The 16,116-nt window shown below is 44.6% G+C and overlaps 1 protein-coding gene across 1 annotated transcript in view; it reads right to left on the bottom strand.

The window, feature by feature from the left end:
* Positions 1-205: 205 nt before the first annotated feature.
* elp2 (elongator acetyltransferase complex subunit 2) overlaps positions 206-16,116 on the bottom strand; it is a gene marked incomplete at its 5' end in the record, with an annotated part of 121,763 nt that continues 105,852 nt past the window's right edge. The window contains 5 exons of the mRNA XM_083783380.1: positions 206-1,089; positions 2,528-2,641; positions 3,466-3,614; positions 6,336-6,457; positions 14,534-14,744. Coding sequence (XP_083639506.1) covers positions 858-1,089; positions 2,528-2,641; positions 3,466-3,614; positions 6,336-6,457; positions 14,534-14,744 — 828 coding nt within the window. The 3' untranslated portion in view covers positions 206-857. The remainder of the gene's footprint in view (positions 1,090-2,527; positions 2,642-3,465; positions 3,615-6,335; positions 6,458-14,533; positions 14,745-16,116) is intronic.

Below are 16,116 nucleotides of genomic sequence, written 5' to 3'. Positions count from 1 at the left end.
AAAACAATCGCTAATACACACACAGTATAACCAGTTAAAAAAGAAGCAATCATTCCGTAGATACAACAATACAAAAAAAAGGAGATTTAATAATAATATTTGACTCACAAAGCATCGGTACAACAAAACACAGGAGCTCTAGCTGCCGAGAGAGAGACCATGTCATTCCATCTCATCAAGCCACGGCAGCCAAACACAAACACCCACCATCGGAGCGCCGTCCCGTCCGGAGCACTTTCCTTGATTGTTTTCTCAGACGACGGAACAGAACAAGCCACAGTTCTCTGTACATATTGGGGGTTGTTTTAGGGGGCTGTTGGTCTGTCTCAATGATGCAGTTTTTGTTTTTGTGGAAGCCTGATGAATACCTGTGATTCCTAAAACAAATTACCGTGTAATTAGTTACCGTGTCTCCAAGCACCCTAAGTATTACCCTGTCTCCAAGCACCCTCACAGGTCATAGTGAGCATCCGCCATGTGGTCTGGAGCAGGTTTTGGTCCTGGATGGAACCTTGTGTTTTTCCAACGCGTCCGTCATGCGGTGTGGAGCAACGGAAGCTCTGGAAATAATCCAGAGGATGAGGTGGATCGCATTGACAGACGATCAATATTCTTTCCTAATATTACCTCGAAATCAAAATAATCAAAGCCTATTAAATTACTTGCTGCTTATCAGAAATGGGAATTTAAAAAAAAGTTAATATTTGAAAATGCATTTTTTCGTGAAAGCAAAAAGGACCAGACGAAGGCTTCCTTCCTCTGCGTTCGGGAGGCGTAGTTCCAGATTCTACACAGTGTAGCGTTCAGTTGTCTGGCTAGGCGGGACAACGCAGCGAACGGCAGGGACCGCCTCCGGTTTAAAGAGTCCGTCGGTCAACGTTGAAGATTTTCACGGAGTGGTCAGCGCCGGCGCTCGCCAACTGGACCCACCACTTCTCCTCCTCACTAGCGTTCTCTCCTCCGTCTCCGTTGGTCTCCAGGTGGGTCGCTCCTCCCTCTCCCCTGCCCCGGGGGAGGAGGCGTCCTGTGCCCGCTCGGCCCCCTCTGGGCCTCCAGCGGAGCCTCTTGACCGTCAGGGTGTGGCTTTGTCTGCGAGGAGGAGGTTCGGTGAAGGGAAAACAACGGAGTATCACGGCATCCCTACTTTGGTGACCATGCAAAAAAAAAAGCCAATCTACATGAAAGTGTCTAGCCTGAAAGAGCCCTATGCATTTCGAATTTCAATTATTTTTATACCGCGATTTTGTAACCCATTTTTTCACCCAGTGTCAATGACCACCAAATTTCCGTGGTCAAATGCGGAAGTGCAACCGAGCGCTCAATGTTAAAGCCCAGCTGCACGGGGTTTCCCCGTCATGAATCCACCGGTCCGCCTGCAGTCCCTCCTCGACGTTGGAGAGCCTCACTGGGTCAGTTTCTTCCCCTGTTTTCTACCAAGGGGCGGAGGGAGTGGGTGCGCAGCTCAATGCAAGTGGATGGGAGGAGAACTCTGGTGACGTCTCTATTATATATAACTATATGCCTCCTCCACCTCTCCTCGTCAGTAGAACGCAGCAGAGAACACTGACGTCACCACATTTGGAGCTCTGCACTTTTTTCTTTTTTTTGCGAAATACAAGGTTCACTCCCACTCCTATGCCACTTTTCCTGCTTGGCTCGCCCAGGCTTGAAAACAAAACGCATGCTGTTTTCCCGAGGTTACACAATGTCCATTTCTGAAAATGTACTTATAATTACATGCAAAGCGTGCACATGCAAAGCGTGCACATGCAAAGCGTGCACACGCACGCGTGCACAAACACACAGGCGCACACACACAGGCGTGCACACACACACACAGGCGCGCGCACACACACACACACACACACACACACACACACACACACACCCTCCACACACATGGAGAAGCTCTAACCTAGGACCTGTTGAGTTAGATTGCCTCAGGCTCAGTCATAACAGAGACCTGTACCAGACTTACTGCAGTCTAAGTCTAGCACACTGTCTCTGGATGATATTCCATCACACAGAGACAGACTGCTGCCCAGCATCTACTGAAATGTGTGTGTGTGTGTGTGTGTGTGTGTGTGTGTGTGTGTGTGTGTGTGTGTGTGTGTGTGTGTGTGTGTGTGTGTGTGTGTGTGTGTGCGCATTCGTGAGTCTTAAACTATGAACAAAAGATGTTCGACTACTTTTCTCCACTGACAAAAACGAAATAAAAACAAAGTCATGATGACTAAAACTATAAGACTAAATATATAGCCCATGTCATCAACAAATAAAAACTAGACTAAAATGTTAGGGAGGGACCATTAGTGGAGAAGAGATCCTGTAGAACTAAAAGACAAACTAAAAGTCATTTTATGTTTGGTTGCACTCGGGTGTTGTGTTGCGTTCTGAACATAGCAGATCTACAAGCTCACACCGCGTCGTAGATCGGCTACAAGCTCATTGTCAGCATGCAAACACGTGTAGAATTAGCCTTCACGATGTGTGTGTGTGTGTGTGTGTGCGCGCAAGTTAAGGATACTCTGGGTCTGTCTCTCCACATAGACTCCAGTCCAGTGCTCCGGCGGGCTCCAGGTCCGGGTTCCACTTGTACAGAACAATTCTGCCGCACTCCAAGCCCACTGCCAGCAGGTAGCTGCACACAGGCGCGCACACACAATAAAGAAAACACAGTTAAATGTGGTTAAATAAAATACATATTTAGCCCCATGCTAAAATCGCTAAAACTAAAGAAAATAAAAAATAAATAAAAAAAACAGTCATCTTTTACTTCCTCTAATAACAACCTACAAATATGACCCCATTTGGAGAACCAGTAGTCAGATCTCTACCACGGCAGCCCACCCACCCACTCTGGAAAGAATTCCAGGCCGACTTGAGAGCTCTGTAGCTTCTCATTAGATGTCAACGATATGGTATCGTCTCATTTGGGATAGAAACCTCATTACGTACAAAAAGCTGTAGCAGATCTACAATGATCATTTTAAAAGCTCAAACATCTGCACTACTTAATTTACAAGAAGTCTACACAATTAGAGAAAGTAATATAATTGTTATTTTGATTGACCGCTTGTATGAAACCGCCATCACACTTTATCTGGCACGGTGCACGTGGGGGGGGGGGGGATTGACCGCTTGTATGAAACCGCCATCACACTTTATCTGGCACGGTGCACGGTGTCACAACGTTGGCAAAGATCTGATGGAACGGAACCAATACTGATTAGACCCTCCGTGGTTCAGCGATCGATCAGGGGTGCCACACAACTAATCAATTAAAGACAAGAAAAACATGACGTCTCTGTTGTGTGGAAACTGATCATGTACAAAACTGTTACTTTTCAGGATTAAAAAAAGTTAAAAACAAACAAAAACAGCTGATCGACAAGCTCAAAACGTCTCGAACTTCTGGATCTGCTACTTTCGTGTGTGTGTGTGTGCATGCGTGTGTGTGTTCACCTGTGATCGGAGCACAGCATGGGGCAGAAGGCTACGGCCGTAGCCGAGTCGCCGACATCCAGGATGGAGGAACAAGGACGGATCTCTGCAGGCGTGACGACCGTGTCCCCAATGTCCCCCACGGACCTGCACGGGCCCCACACGATGACCTGCACACACAGACACGCACGCACACACACACGCACACGCACGCGCACGAGCACAAGCACACACCAAGGTTAGAATAGTTTGGGATTTGTCATTATTATAGTTTAGTTTTAGTTAGATGTGACATATTTTTTTGTCAGGTGAAACCTGACTAATGAAAGCTCAAGACATACTTCTTCATTCTTGCTTTTAGTTGAGTTTAAAAAGATACCGATTTTTTAAATAAAAAAAATATCAGAGAGCCGATACTGATACCGATAGATGTTTATTTAGTTGTTGTCGTTTTTATTTTCCCCTTTTGTGCCAGAGAAACAAATACATCTTCAATACAAGAAATAAATGTTCAAAATGTACAGCTTGGTAGGCTGCATAAAATAACCAACACACCAACTTAGCCAACGCAAGAAGTTGAAGAACGCTGTGCCAGCATCCTTCTACCGTTCTACTCACTATGCCTCCTCTGTACATGTCCAAACCATCTCAGTCTGGCCTCTCTGGCTTTATCTCCAAAACATCTCATTTCATCCTATCCATCCTTGTTACTCCCAGAGAGAACATCAACATTTTAGTCTCTGCTACCTCCAGCTCTGCTTCCCGTCTTTTTATGCATCATGACTGTAGTCTAAAATATAGCTGCCTCTCTCTAAACATGTTGTCTGTCTCTAAACCATACAACATAGCTGTCTGTCTCTAAGACATACAACATAGCTGTCTGTCTCTAAACCATACAACATAGCTGTCTGTCTCTAAACCATACAACATAGCTGTCTGTCTCTAAGACATACAACATAGCTGTCGGTCTCTAAACCATACAACATAGCTGTCTGTCTCTAAGGGCCGATTCATACTCCTATTTTACCGTTGTTTCGGCGCTGTAGTGCCGAAATGATTTTGGCTCGTCAGGAATTTTCAGTAGCACCGAAGAGCCGACTTTAGGACGGTACCCCCCCTCCCCCCCCGAACCTCAAATGACGTCAAATTGTAGGCTCTACAGCGCCGAACCGACTTTTATTCGGCTCTAAAATAGAAGTATGAATCGGCCCTAAACCATACAACATAGCTGTCTGTCTCAAAACCATACAACATAGCTGCCTGTCTCTAAACCATACAACATAGCTGTCTGTCTCTAAACCATACAACATAGCTGTCTGTCTCTAAGCCATACAACATAGCTGCCTGTCTCTAAACCATACAACATAGCTGTCTGTCTCTAAACCATACAGAGCTGGTCTCACCATCGTCTTGCACACCTTCCCTTTCATTCTTGCAGATACTTTACTTTCAAGGCACGTTACCTACTCAGTAAAAAAGGCAAACAGAAACTTCTTCAGCAGCATTGATTTAAAAGAACCGAGAGTTCTTCTGGGAGTTTGTTCCAGATGTGTGGCGCATAAAAGAAACCCTGAACCGCATGTTTAGCTTTGAGTCTGGGTTCAGAAAGCAGAGCTCGTCCCAGAGGACTTGACAGAGTCTGGATGCTTCATCCCGTTAGCAGAAGGTCAGAGATGTTGTTTTGACCCTAAGCCAACATTCAGCGCTCTACAAACCACCTGACATATGTTGCAATCAATTGACTTTGACAAACAGGAAGATACAGATCTGAGAACTGCAGTGATATGACGATCGACTTTCTTCGCCTTTTGAACCTTCTGAAGGAACTGCAGTCGTCTGATGGATTTTTCTTTCTTTTTTATAGACGCCATTACACTAGTCAAGACTATACTGAAGATAAACACATGGATTCGTCGTTAAGGTGACTGACTTTATAATTGTCTTAATGTGGATGTTGAAATTCAGTCCATGACTACACCAAGATCTCTGGCTTAGATTGGTTTGTTTTTTGTTTGTTTTGTTTTTTTCTGAAAATTGAGGCTGAGCACCGTCTCCCTTTTAATCGTTCTTCCTTGGCTCCAGAAAAACAATGACTTCAGTTTATCATGTTTTATTTTTTTAAGTGAAGAATATTCTGGCACATCCAGTGGTTGATTCAGGGCTTGGCCTCATTGGACCATAGTCCCCTGCTAATGAGGCTATGTAAATTTGAGCGCCCCGTCTGCATAATTATGGTAATATAGTTTTTTGATATCTTCCATAATCTGATCCAGTGGGAGCATGTTGTACTGGAGATGTTGAAAGAACAGGCGAACAATGGAGCCTAGGGGCTCTCTCTCTCTCTCTCTGTCGGTCTCTCTCTCTCTCTGTCTCTCTCTCTCTCTCTCTCTGTGTCTGTCTGTCTCTCTCTCTCTCTCTCTCTGTGTCTGTCTGTCGGTCTGTCTCTCTCTCTTTCTCTCTCTCTCTCTCTCTCTGTGTCCTGTCTGTCTCTCTCTCTTTCTGTCTCTCTGTCTCTCTCTGTGTCTGTCTGTCGGTCTGTCTCTCTCTCTCTCTCTTTCTCTCTCTCTCTGTGTCTCTCTCTTTCTGTCTCTCCGTCTCTCTGTGTCTGTCTGTCTGTCAGTCTGTCTCTCTCTCTGTCTGTCTCTCTCTGTGTCTGCCTGTCAGTCTGTCTCTCTCTGTCTCTCTGCGTGTCATGTGACGTGTCTTCTCAGATGTGTATGAGCCAGTGATGGAAAGTAACATTTGGAAAGTATGGAAAGTACATTTACTCAAGTACTGCACTCAAGTACAATTTTGAGGCATTTGTTTTACTTTACTGGAGAAATGCAGCACTGTGAAAGACTGACAGTTTGCACAAACGTCCTGTGAAGGTTTAACTTTTATTTTTTTACCTTCTTATCTCGACTGGACGTAACAAAGAACTTGCTGTCGGGGCTCCAGTCGCAGGCCCAGATGATACGGCTGTGCACGGCCGTGTCCTTGGCGGTGTGCGCGTGCAGCGAGAAGTGGGGCTCTGCGGAGGCGTAGAGAAAAACAACAAATGGCGTTACCATCGGCGATGGAAGAAGTACTCGCATGTTTTAGTTAACCCATTCTGACCTGAGATCAGATTCTAAACATGTCTTCTAAATCCTGACAGTTTTCTGAAAAAGCTGTGTTTCTATGTCAGTCGTTCTTCGATTTTTCAAAAATATTTTTCAATAGCTAAAGCATAACATAATGCTAACACCAAAACGGGTTCCCGCCCCAAAATGGGTTAGGTAAGAGTATCAATACTGCAATTTAGACTCTGTCCCATGCTCAAAATGTAGTTGAGTAAAATTACAAAAGTATCGGCATCAAAATATACTATAGCACCAAAAGTAGGCTTCTCGTTATGCAGAAAGTCCCAAAATGGCCGATCTACAAGCTCACAATGTGTCGCAAAGATCGTTACTGTGTTGTGCCGATAAAGCATCGTCTTAGACCACGACGGAGGGGCGCGGTCTCTAGCGAACTTGAGCAACGAGAGAGACACCACCGGCTGCGCTAAATCGTGCGAGTTACCGTGACGAACGTTGCGAAGTTCGCTAGAGTCGCCCGACTCAGCCTAGTTCGAGTTGCAACCCGATATAGGCACAGAATAGTACAGTATTTATTACCCCCCCCCCCCCCCCCCGAGGCAATGCCAACACAGTAATATTTATTTATTACCCCCCCGAGGCAATGCCAACACAGTAATATTTATTTATTACCCCCCCCGAGGCAATGCCAACACAGTCATATTTATTTATTACCCCCCGAGGCGATGCCAACACAGAGTAATATTTATTTATTACCCCCCCCCCCCCCCCGAGGCAATGCCAACACACAGTCATATTTATTTATTACCCCCCCCCCCCCCCCCGAGGCAATGCCAACACACAGTCATATTTATTTATTACCCCCCCCGAGGCGATGCCAACACAGAGTAATATTTCCCACCACGGAGCAAAGCCGGGCAGTGCTGTCCTCCTGGAACAGAGGCACATCTCATCATCATTTTTCGACCGCAGTCGAGATCGTGGATTTCACAATAACACGCCGGACTTCCCGGTCCTTCATTGCCATCCCCAGTTCCTGCTTACTGATGCCTAATGTCCCTATAGCGATGACATCAGAGGGAACGAGAGTTTTCCATACCTCTGGTCTGCTCTGAGGCAGGACTTCAGTAGAAGAAGGGAAGATATAACCTCATTGTCAGCTCTGTATAGCAGTGGCCGGCAAACTGTGTTCTTCTGGATCGGACTAGTGAAGAAACACGGGGAAGGTTGCCGTATATTAGATTAGTCGATGGGTGGCTCTTCCAAGACAGATTTAGCGCCCTCATTAGAAGGCGGGTGCCATCCCACCACATCTAGCTGCCTGTCACTCAATACGACCAGGGGATGCACACACACACACCACCATTTGCGGTAGGATTAGAAAGGAGGCGTCCTATTGGCTCCGTTGATTTGCCCTAAAAACGCCCCTCTCGAATGGGCCGTAACTGCGGGCTCTCGTCAACCGCAATTAACCGTCATTGGCTGTATCTCCCCAGTGAGTGACTACCTTTAGTTGTACAGCATGTGTTCCAATCCAGGCCAATCCTCTGTAAGGAACTGGTGGTGGTGTACATAATCTGATCCAGTGGGAGCGTGTTGCACTGGAGATGTTGAAAGAACAGGCGAACAATGAAGCCTAGGGGCTCTCTCTCTATCTATGCGTGTCATGTGATGGAAAGTAACTAAGTACATTTACTCAAGTACTCTACTTAGCCGGGATTAATATATTTATTTATTGCGCATTGCTAAGGTTGCCTTTCACAAAAGGAGACAGCATGAGACATGCAGCACTGTGGAAGACTGACAGTTTGCAGAGACATCATGTGAAGGTTGTTTTGCTGTGTCTATCGGGGGTTGCAGCTGGAACGGGGCTGAGTTGCTGCAGGAAAACAGGCCAACGACAGCGGCGGGGAACGAGGCAGGCAGCGCAACGGCCTCATCGATTATAATAATATGCCGCTAATCGGCAAAGTACAAAGTACTGAAATAGTAAAATAAAATATATATATATACGATATGATGTCAGCTATCACTGAAATTTGTTTTGCGTCCATGACGTCACCGTTCAAGATACAGACAAGACACAATACATTACAAAAGATACATTACAGGACACAATACATTACAAAAGATACATTACAGGACACAATACATTACAAAAGATACATTACAGGACACAAGACATTACAAAAGATACATTACAGGACACAAGACATTACAAAAGATACATTACAGGACACAAGACATTACAAAAGATACATTACAGGACACAATACATTACAAAAGATACATTACAGGACACAATACATTACAAAAGATACATTACAGGACACAATACATTACAAAAGATACGGACACAAGTCACAGAAGCAACCAGGAACAAGAACATGTCCTCTTGGTTTACCGATTTTGGCTTAAAAGCAGAACAGACTGGTGTGCAAAATAGTTCTTTAGCCTGTTTTTATAAATCATATAAGTTTTTTTTTGGAAACCACAAGCATAGAAATAAGCACACACAGTGCATACAATGATCTTATGACACATACAGTACTGTACAGTACAGTGTTTCTCAACGTGGGGTATGGGGCCCCCTGGGAAGGCCCCCGATGTGATTATCAGTCCAACAAAAGAAAATATAATAAAAGACCAAAACCTTTCAATACAAGCACTTTCAGGGCATTTTAATCAAATCAACAATATAGATCAAGGTCCTGTGTCACAACGGAAAGTAATAGTTCGAGGTTTGAAAGGAGAGAGAGAGAGAGAGAGAGAGAGAGAGAGAGAGAGAGAGAGAGAGTGTGCACCAGGGAAGAAAAGATGGATGTTTTGTTAGTAGTGCTTGATGCAGAGGGATGCACACGCAGATCCGACACACCATAGGTCTGACTTGCGGAAACAACGGTCGGACATGTGGTCGAACACGTGCTGCTCCCGTGCTTGCGGTTATGGTTAGGTTAGGTTTTGAGGTATAGGTTGGTTATGGTTAGGTTAGGGTTTGAGGTATAGGTTGGTTACGGTTAGGTTAGGGTTTGAGGTATAGGTTGGTTACGGTTAGGTTAGGGTTTGAGGTATAGGTTGGTTATGGTTAGGTTAGGGTTTGAGGTATAGGTTGGTTATGGTTAGGTTAGGGTTTGAGGTATAGGTTGGTTACGGTTAGGTTAGGGTTTGAGGTATAGGTTGGTTACGGTTAGGTTAGGGTTTGAGGTATAGGTTGGTTACGGTTAGGTTAGGGTTTGAGGTATAGGTTGGTTACGGTTAGGATAGGGTTTGAGGTATAGGTTGGTTACGGTTAGGTTAGGGTTTGAGGTATAGGTTGGTTACGGTTAGGTTAGGGTTTGAGGTATAGGTTGGTTACGGTTAGGTTAGGTTTTGAGGTATAGGTTGGTTATGGTTAGGATAGGGTTTGAGGTATAGGTTGGTTACGGTTAGGTTAGGGTTTGAGGTATAGGTTGGTTATGGTTAGGTTAGGGTTTGAGGTACAGGTTGGTTACGGTTAGGTTAGGGTTTGAGGTATAGGTTGGTTATGGTTAGGATAGGGTTTGAGGTATAGGTTGGTTATGGTTAGGATAGGGTTTGAGGTATAGGTTGGTTACGGTTAGGTTAAGGTTTGAGGTATAGGTTGTCGGTCTAATGACTGTCAGACCAATAGTATGTCGGAACTAAAGCCTGTATCCGATGCAGGGAGGCAGCTAGTGGGTTACGGGAGGTGGGTGGAATGGAGGGCAGACAGAAGAGAGGGAGGGAAGGAGGAGGAAGAGGAAGAGAGGGAGGAAAGGAGGAGGAGGAGGAAGAGAGGGAGGGAAGGAGGAGGAAGAGAGGGAGGGAAGGAGGAGGGGGAGGAAGAGAGGGAGGGAAGGAGGAGGAGGAGGAAGAGAGGGAGGGAAGGAGGAGGAGGATTAAACATAAAGAGGAGACACAGAGCAGGGCAGAGTGGAACTGTTTGATCAGCCCTGGCATCATTTAACCTTCCCTCGTCTGGCCGGACACAAGGAACGCGCAGGTGAGAGCTGTGTGATTGGTGTACATAATGTGTGTGTGTGTGTGTGTGTGTGTGCGCGAGCGAGAGAGAGAGAGAATGTTTGTGTGTTTTTATTTGTGTGTGCGCGCGTGTGTCCTCCGCCATCAGTCTGAGTGATTCAGCAGCCAACCAGAACGGACGGGAGAGCCCCGGCCTCATGTCCGCGCGCACGCACGCACACGCACACATGCGCGCAAGCACACACGCACGCACGCACGCACACACGCACACACGCACACACACACACACACACACACACACACACACACACACACACACACACACACACACACACACACACTTCAATCAGTACAGGGGCAAATCAGAGCTCTCTGGGCAGCCAGTGGGAGACTCTTCCAGACGCAGGCCTGCCTGCTGGATGAAATGTGGGCCATCAGTTCCACCCCGTGCCCCTTGATTAAGTCACATTAGGGGTGCAACATTTTGACCCAATAAGACCCGAAGGCCGATTATAAAAATGTCTTCTAAATCCTATAACTCGGATACTCAATGTCGCACTTGACATCGCACTTGAATTTAACAGCACAGTTCAGTGGAAAACCAGGCATACAAGCCCTATTTCATGGTTAGGCCATTGGGGGAATAGCAGATTTTCTCAAGCTCACAACGTGAAAAATATAGAACTATTTGATCACTAATTTGATTAATTATTCATCGTGTAAATCTGCAAAGTTTTCATGTGCAGACTCTTAACTCATTGACCGGCACAGTTTCGCTCAGTCAAATGATCACTGCCAGCTGTATAAAAGGTGTCTTATATTTTGAAAACACCAAAATTCACCCCGGTGAACCCAACATATAGTTATCGGCCATTACTGATCTGTCGATCGTTACTTTCACTTTCATCATAAGCGTTAAGTACAGTACTAAGTAGTAAATACTGTCTCTGTCGGGTGGAAACCTCGTATGTCCAAAATGGTTATACTTTTCAGGATTCAAATTCAAAAGCAAGAAAAGTAGCAGATCCGTATTGAATCGCGCCGCGTTTCTAGCTTACAGATCTGCTAATTATCATGCTTCTGTGCGACGCTGTACTACGCTGTACTATGATCACATAGGGCTGCTAACAAAACACTTCCAGTTAAGTCAGAAATGAGAACAGAACATCGCAGTTCTGATCAAAACCACATGGACAGCGACGTAGATTTAGAAAGAATAGACAGTTTTGTCGTGCTGTAAACAAGGAAGTGAACACAAAAAACACAACAAGTTAAAATACGGAGATAAGAGGTTTCATACATTTCTGGCCGCAGTCTGAGTGCATTGCCCTGCCGCGCTGCAGAGCCTTCTGGCCTTGGAAAGGTTGTGTGCCAGAGGAAATTATGTCGCTAACTCGCTAACCGCTAGCCCTCTGACACCTCCGCCCAGCACACTGAATGAGAACCAGAATGAGCCATGGCTACGCTGCATCCAAAGTATAGCACACCGCCCGCCAGGGCACGCACGCACAGGTTTGTTAGTATACTTGTGAGGACATCAATATGTTAGGACAATGATTTCACGAATGCCATTTTGAAACGTATAAGACTAAAGCCGAAAAATAAATTAAAGTAAAGCATCCAAGGTGCTTGACGTAGATTGTGCACTGTACATCCACCCATTCACACACACCAATGGCGGGGGAAACCATGCAAGGCCCCAACCTGCACAACATGCAATTAGCGGTTCAGGAGTCTTGCTCAAGGACACTTCGACACCAACTCTGGGGGAGCCCGGGATCTAACTGGCAACCTTACGGTTCACATCCGGCTGTTCTACCGGCCACTCTGCGGCAGTGGCTCACAACTTGTTGCACTGCTTTTATTATGCATGACACACCGGCACACAACTAAGTATAAATTCTGACCTATGAGATCAGATTCTAAAAATTAAAAAATAGCAGACCTACAAGCTCGTAGCGCGCCATCTGCTATTTTTCAATAGCTAAAGCATAACATAATGCTAACACCAATGAACAGGGGTTCCGGCCTAAAATGGGCTAAAACTAAGCTCTGAATGTCTAATCCTGACCCTAACACCGACATGAATCATCATGTTTTTAATTGTAAACGTTTCAAACATGAATCAACCAGGAAAACGGTCCTCACAACACTACTATTTGTCAAATGTTACTATATTTGGTCTTCACACGTTTAGTGTTACAAGCACACATACACGCACGCACGCACAAGATTTTAAATAATGATAAAATAACATTTTGTTTAAAAATTGCGTTCTTATACCCTTCCATCTGGGAAAGCATCTGTGTAATATTTTTTGTCAAGGACCCTCAAATTGATTGATATTTGAAATGTTACCAAACATTGTTCAAACATAGCAGATGTAAAAGCTCACTATTTTTGAATAGTTAGAAGAAAAAAGAAAAAAACTTTCTAGGACAGGGCTGGGCAACTTTGACCATGGCGAGGGCCAATATATTTCCACACTCACTCCAGAGGGGCCACAGTGCATATTACTGTCGTAGCAAAAATAGCCGATCTACAAATTCAAAACGCGTCACACTGCGACGCATTTTGAGCTTGTAGATTGGCTATTTTTGCTATATTTGAATATTTTTTTGCTATTTTTGATTACCTTTATGGACCTTTATGGACTGTTAACATAACTACATTGGACACAAAAAGACAATAACATTTCAATACTAGTCATTAAATACTAGTCATGAAGTAATTAAAGCGGGTTTGGAATTGTAACAGCTGAAATCAATACTTTATCAGTATTCTGATATTAACATGCGGGCCGCATTAAGTGAAGATGGGGGCCGCATGTGGCCCACCCCTGTTCTAGGATTTAGAAAGCGTTTTAAAGAATTGGCTTCAGGTCTAAATGGGTTAAACCTAGCCTGGGTAAACCCCTCCCCCTCGCCAGATGCATTGGCAGAATGAAACCACTAAAATACAGTAAACCTTTCTTGATTATTTTATTCTACGGGCAATTTGTTAGTCAGTGGTGTGTGTGGTGTTTCAGCTGTGGTAAAATGGTCTATGGCATCATTTTACGGCTCTATTCTTCTTGACATTTAAAGTGAATAATAAACATTTTGATAAACATGAAGTCTCCAGATTAAATATCACAGTGTCTGTGTGTACACGGGGGCCGGCCCAATAGACGATGATACAACATTTATTTTTCCTCTCTATCCATTCCAAACCCACCTGACGTCATTGTTATGCACATAAAAAAACAACAACAACAATCTGTTTAAACCTAAAAATGTCTTCTACATCCTAACAGTTTTCTGAAAAAGCTATGTTTCTATGTCAGTCGTTCTTCGATTTTCAAAAATAGCAGACCTACAAGCTCGTAGCGCGCCACTCGGTGGCTCACTATGAGCTTGTAGATCTGCTATTTTTCAATAGCTAAAGCATAACATAATGCTAACACCAAAAGGGGTTCCCGCCCAAAATGGGTTAAACAATGTGAACATTTTTTTCCTCCAAAACGAGTTATATTTACGCAAGCGTTGATGATGGCGGAGTTTACAGTTTTCCATACACACAGAGTATGGAAACAGAGTAACCCATTCTAGACGGGAACCCCTTTTGGTGTTTATAGCATTATGTTATACTTTAGCTATTGAAAAATAGCAGATCTACAAGCTCGTAGCGTGGCACTCTTGTAGATCTGCTATTTTTGAGGAGAAAAAAAAGAATATATATTATTTCAGAATGAACGTTTTTAACTCAAAGCTGTGCTTCTCGGGGGGTCCCTGGAACAACATATTTTCAGATGGGGGGGTCGACGGCCAATTACATAATATTTTTCAGAAAACTGTCAGGACATTTTGCAGAATCGTCATCAGGTCTAAATGGGTTAACTCATTTTGGGGCGGGAACCCCTTTTGGTGTTAGCATCATGTTATGCTTTAGCTTAGAACGACTGACACAGAAACATAGCTTTTTCAGAAAACTGTCAGGATGTAGAAGAATCTGATCTCAGGTCAAAATGGGTTAATATGATGTATTGTATTGTGTATATCATATTTCACCTGTGCTGTCGGGTGTGGTGGCGGTGGGTGGCGGCGGGCCTCGCCGCGCCCACAGGGACCAGGTGCGGTCGCGGGACACAGCCAGCAGGAGGCGTGCGTCGGGGGAGAAGGCCATCTGGGTGACGGTGAGGGTGTGGCAGGGCAGCGACTGCAGCTGGCGCCACGACGAGGCGCTCCACAGCAGCAGCGACGCGTGCTCCGCTTTAGACGCCTGCAATAATAATATTATTAATCTTTATTGTCATGAAGGATGTGGTTCCCAATTTGTTTTAGCTCAGAAGTTGTCAAAACCCAAAAGACAATTTGTAAAAATAGCCACTGTACTCACTGTAAGCTCACTCCAGACACAATTTGAAGTATATGTGAGAAATATTCTGCTATGATTAATATTTTTTGTTTAACATGGTTTTCCAACAGAAAAAACAAAACAAGGAGAAGAAAGTGAAGTGAAGGGCTGGCCTGGAACGCACCTCACTGAGGAATTTCGGAACACATGAATATTCAAATGCATCAGGCCTGGCTGGCGTCTCGCCCACCACAGCTGTTCAAAGCAGAGTGCTTTCAACTCAGGTAACGGTCCATGATGGCATGGAAGAGGAGAGGAGAGGCCTGGCCGAGACATGCTGCTAAACATTCAAATGAGATCACGGTTCAACAAGGCTCCACTATGCTTCAGAGACGGAATCTCCGCCTGGTGTGAATTTAGTTGGCCCTCCGTAAAGAGGATGGTGAGTGATTGTTCTGTTGAGTCTTGGGCACACAGAACAAGACAACGCGCATGCATGCACATGCACACATCGTTGCTATCGGGCAGAACAATCTTATCTCCATATTTTAACTGTTTGTGTTTTTTGAGGGGTTCTAGCCCCTATACTTTATGTTTGTGTTCTCTGAACGAAACATAAAAAATGCCGTTGTCGATGAACGGAGAATTTACGCCATATGTTTCTGAGCAAATCGGCACATGTATGTCGGTGGGAACCCTTGGCCAATAAGGGACCACCATTCTGGATGATGATGTACGATGATTAGAGCGCCCCTAACTTCACACAGGTGTGATTTTTTCTTCTTAAATGAACACGCTACTTGGAACTACAGCGTCCCAGAAAAGCATCAAAAGTAGCAGATCCCCAAGCTCAAAACACGGAGCAATGCGTCACGCTTCTGTAAATCTGCTACTTTTACTATATTTACAGGCATTTGGCAGACGCTCTTAATCCAGAGCGATTTACAGCAAGCAGGAATAAAAGACATTACATCAAATACATAAATAATTGTCATCATGAATCATACGTAAGAACCAATATTCTATATAATGAACTATGCATTATACTATAGTGCTACTGTATGTCTACATGAAATGCTATTTAAGTTACATAAGTTGAGTCTTTGCATATGCCTGTAAGGTCGTCGGGGCTAGGGCACGTGCTACAACAAGTGCTACGACAAGTGCTACGGGCTATTTGGCTATTCGAATTTGAATCCTGAGAAGTAAGAGTTTTGGACATTATGGGGTTTCCTCCTGACAGAGACACTATTCTGTAGAGTTCTGGACATCATGAGGTTTCCTCCCGACAGAGACA

Source organism: Protomyctophum parallelum (assembly GCF_964188405.1).
Source record: "Protomyctophum parallelum genome assembly, chromosome: 1".
Taxonomy (NCBI): domain Eukaryota; kingdom Metazoa; phylum Chordata; class Actinopteri; order Myctophiformes; family Myctophidae; genus Protomyctophum; species Protomyctophum parallelum.
This window is presented reverse-complemented; position numbering and strand designations above follow the sequence as displayed.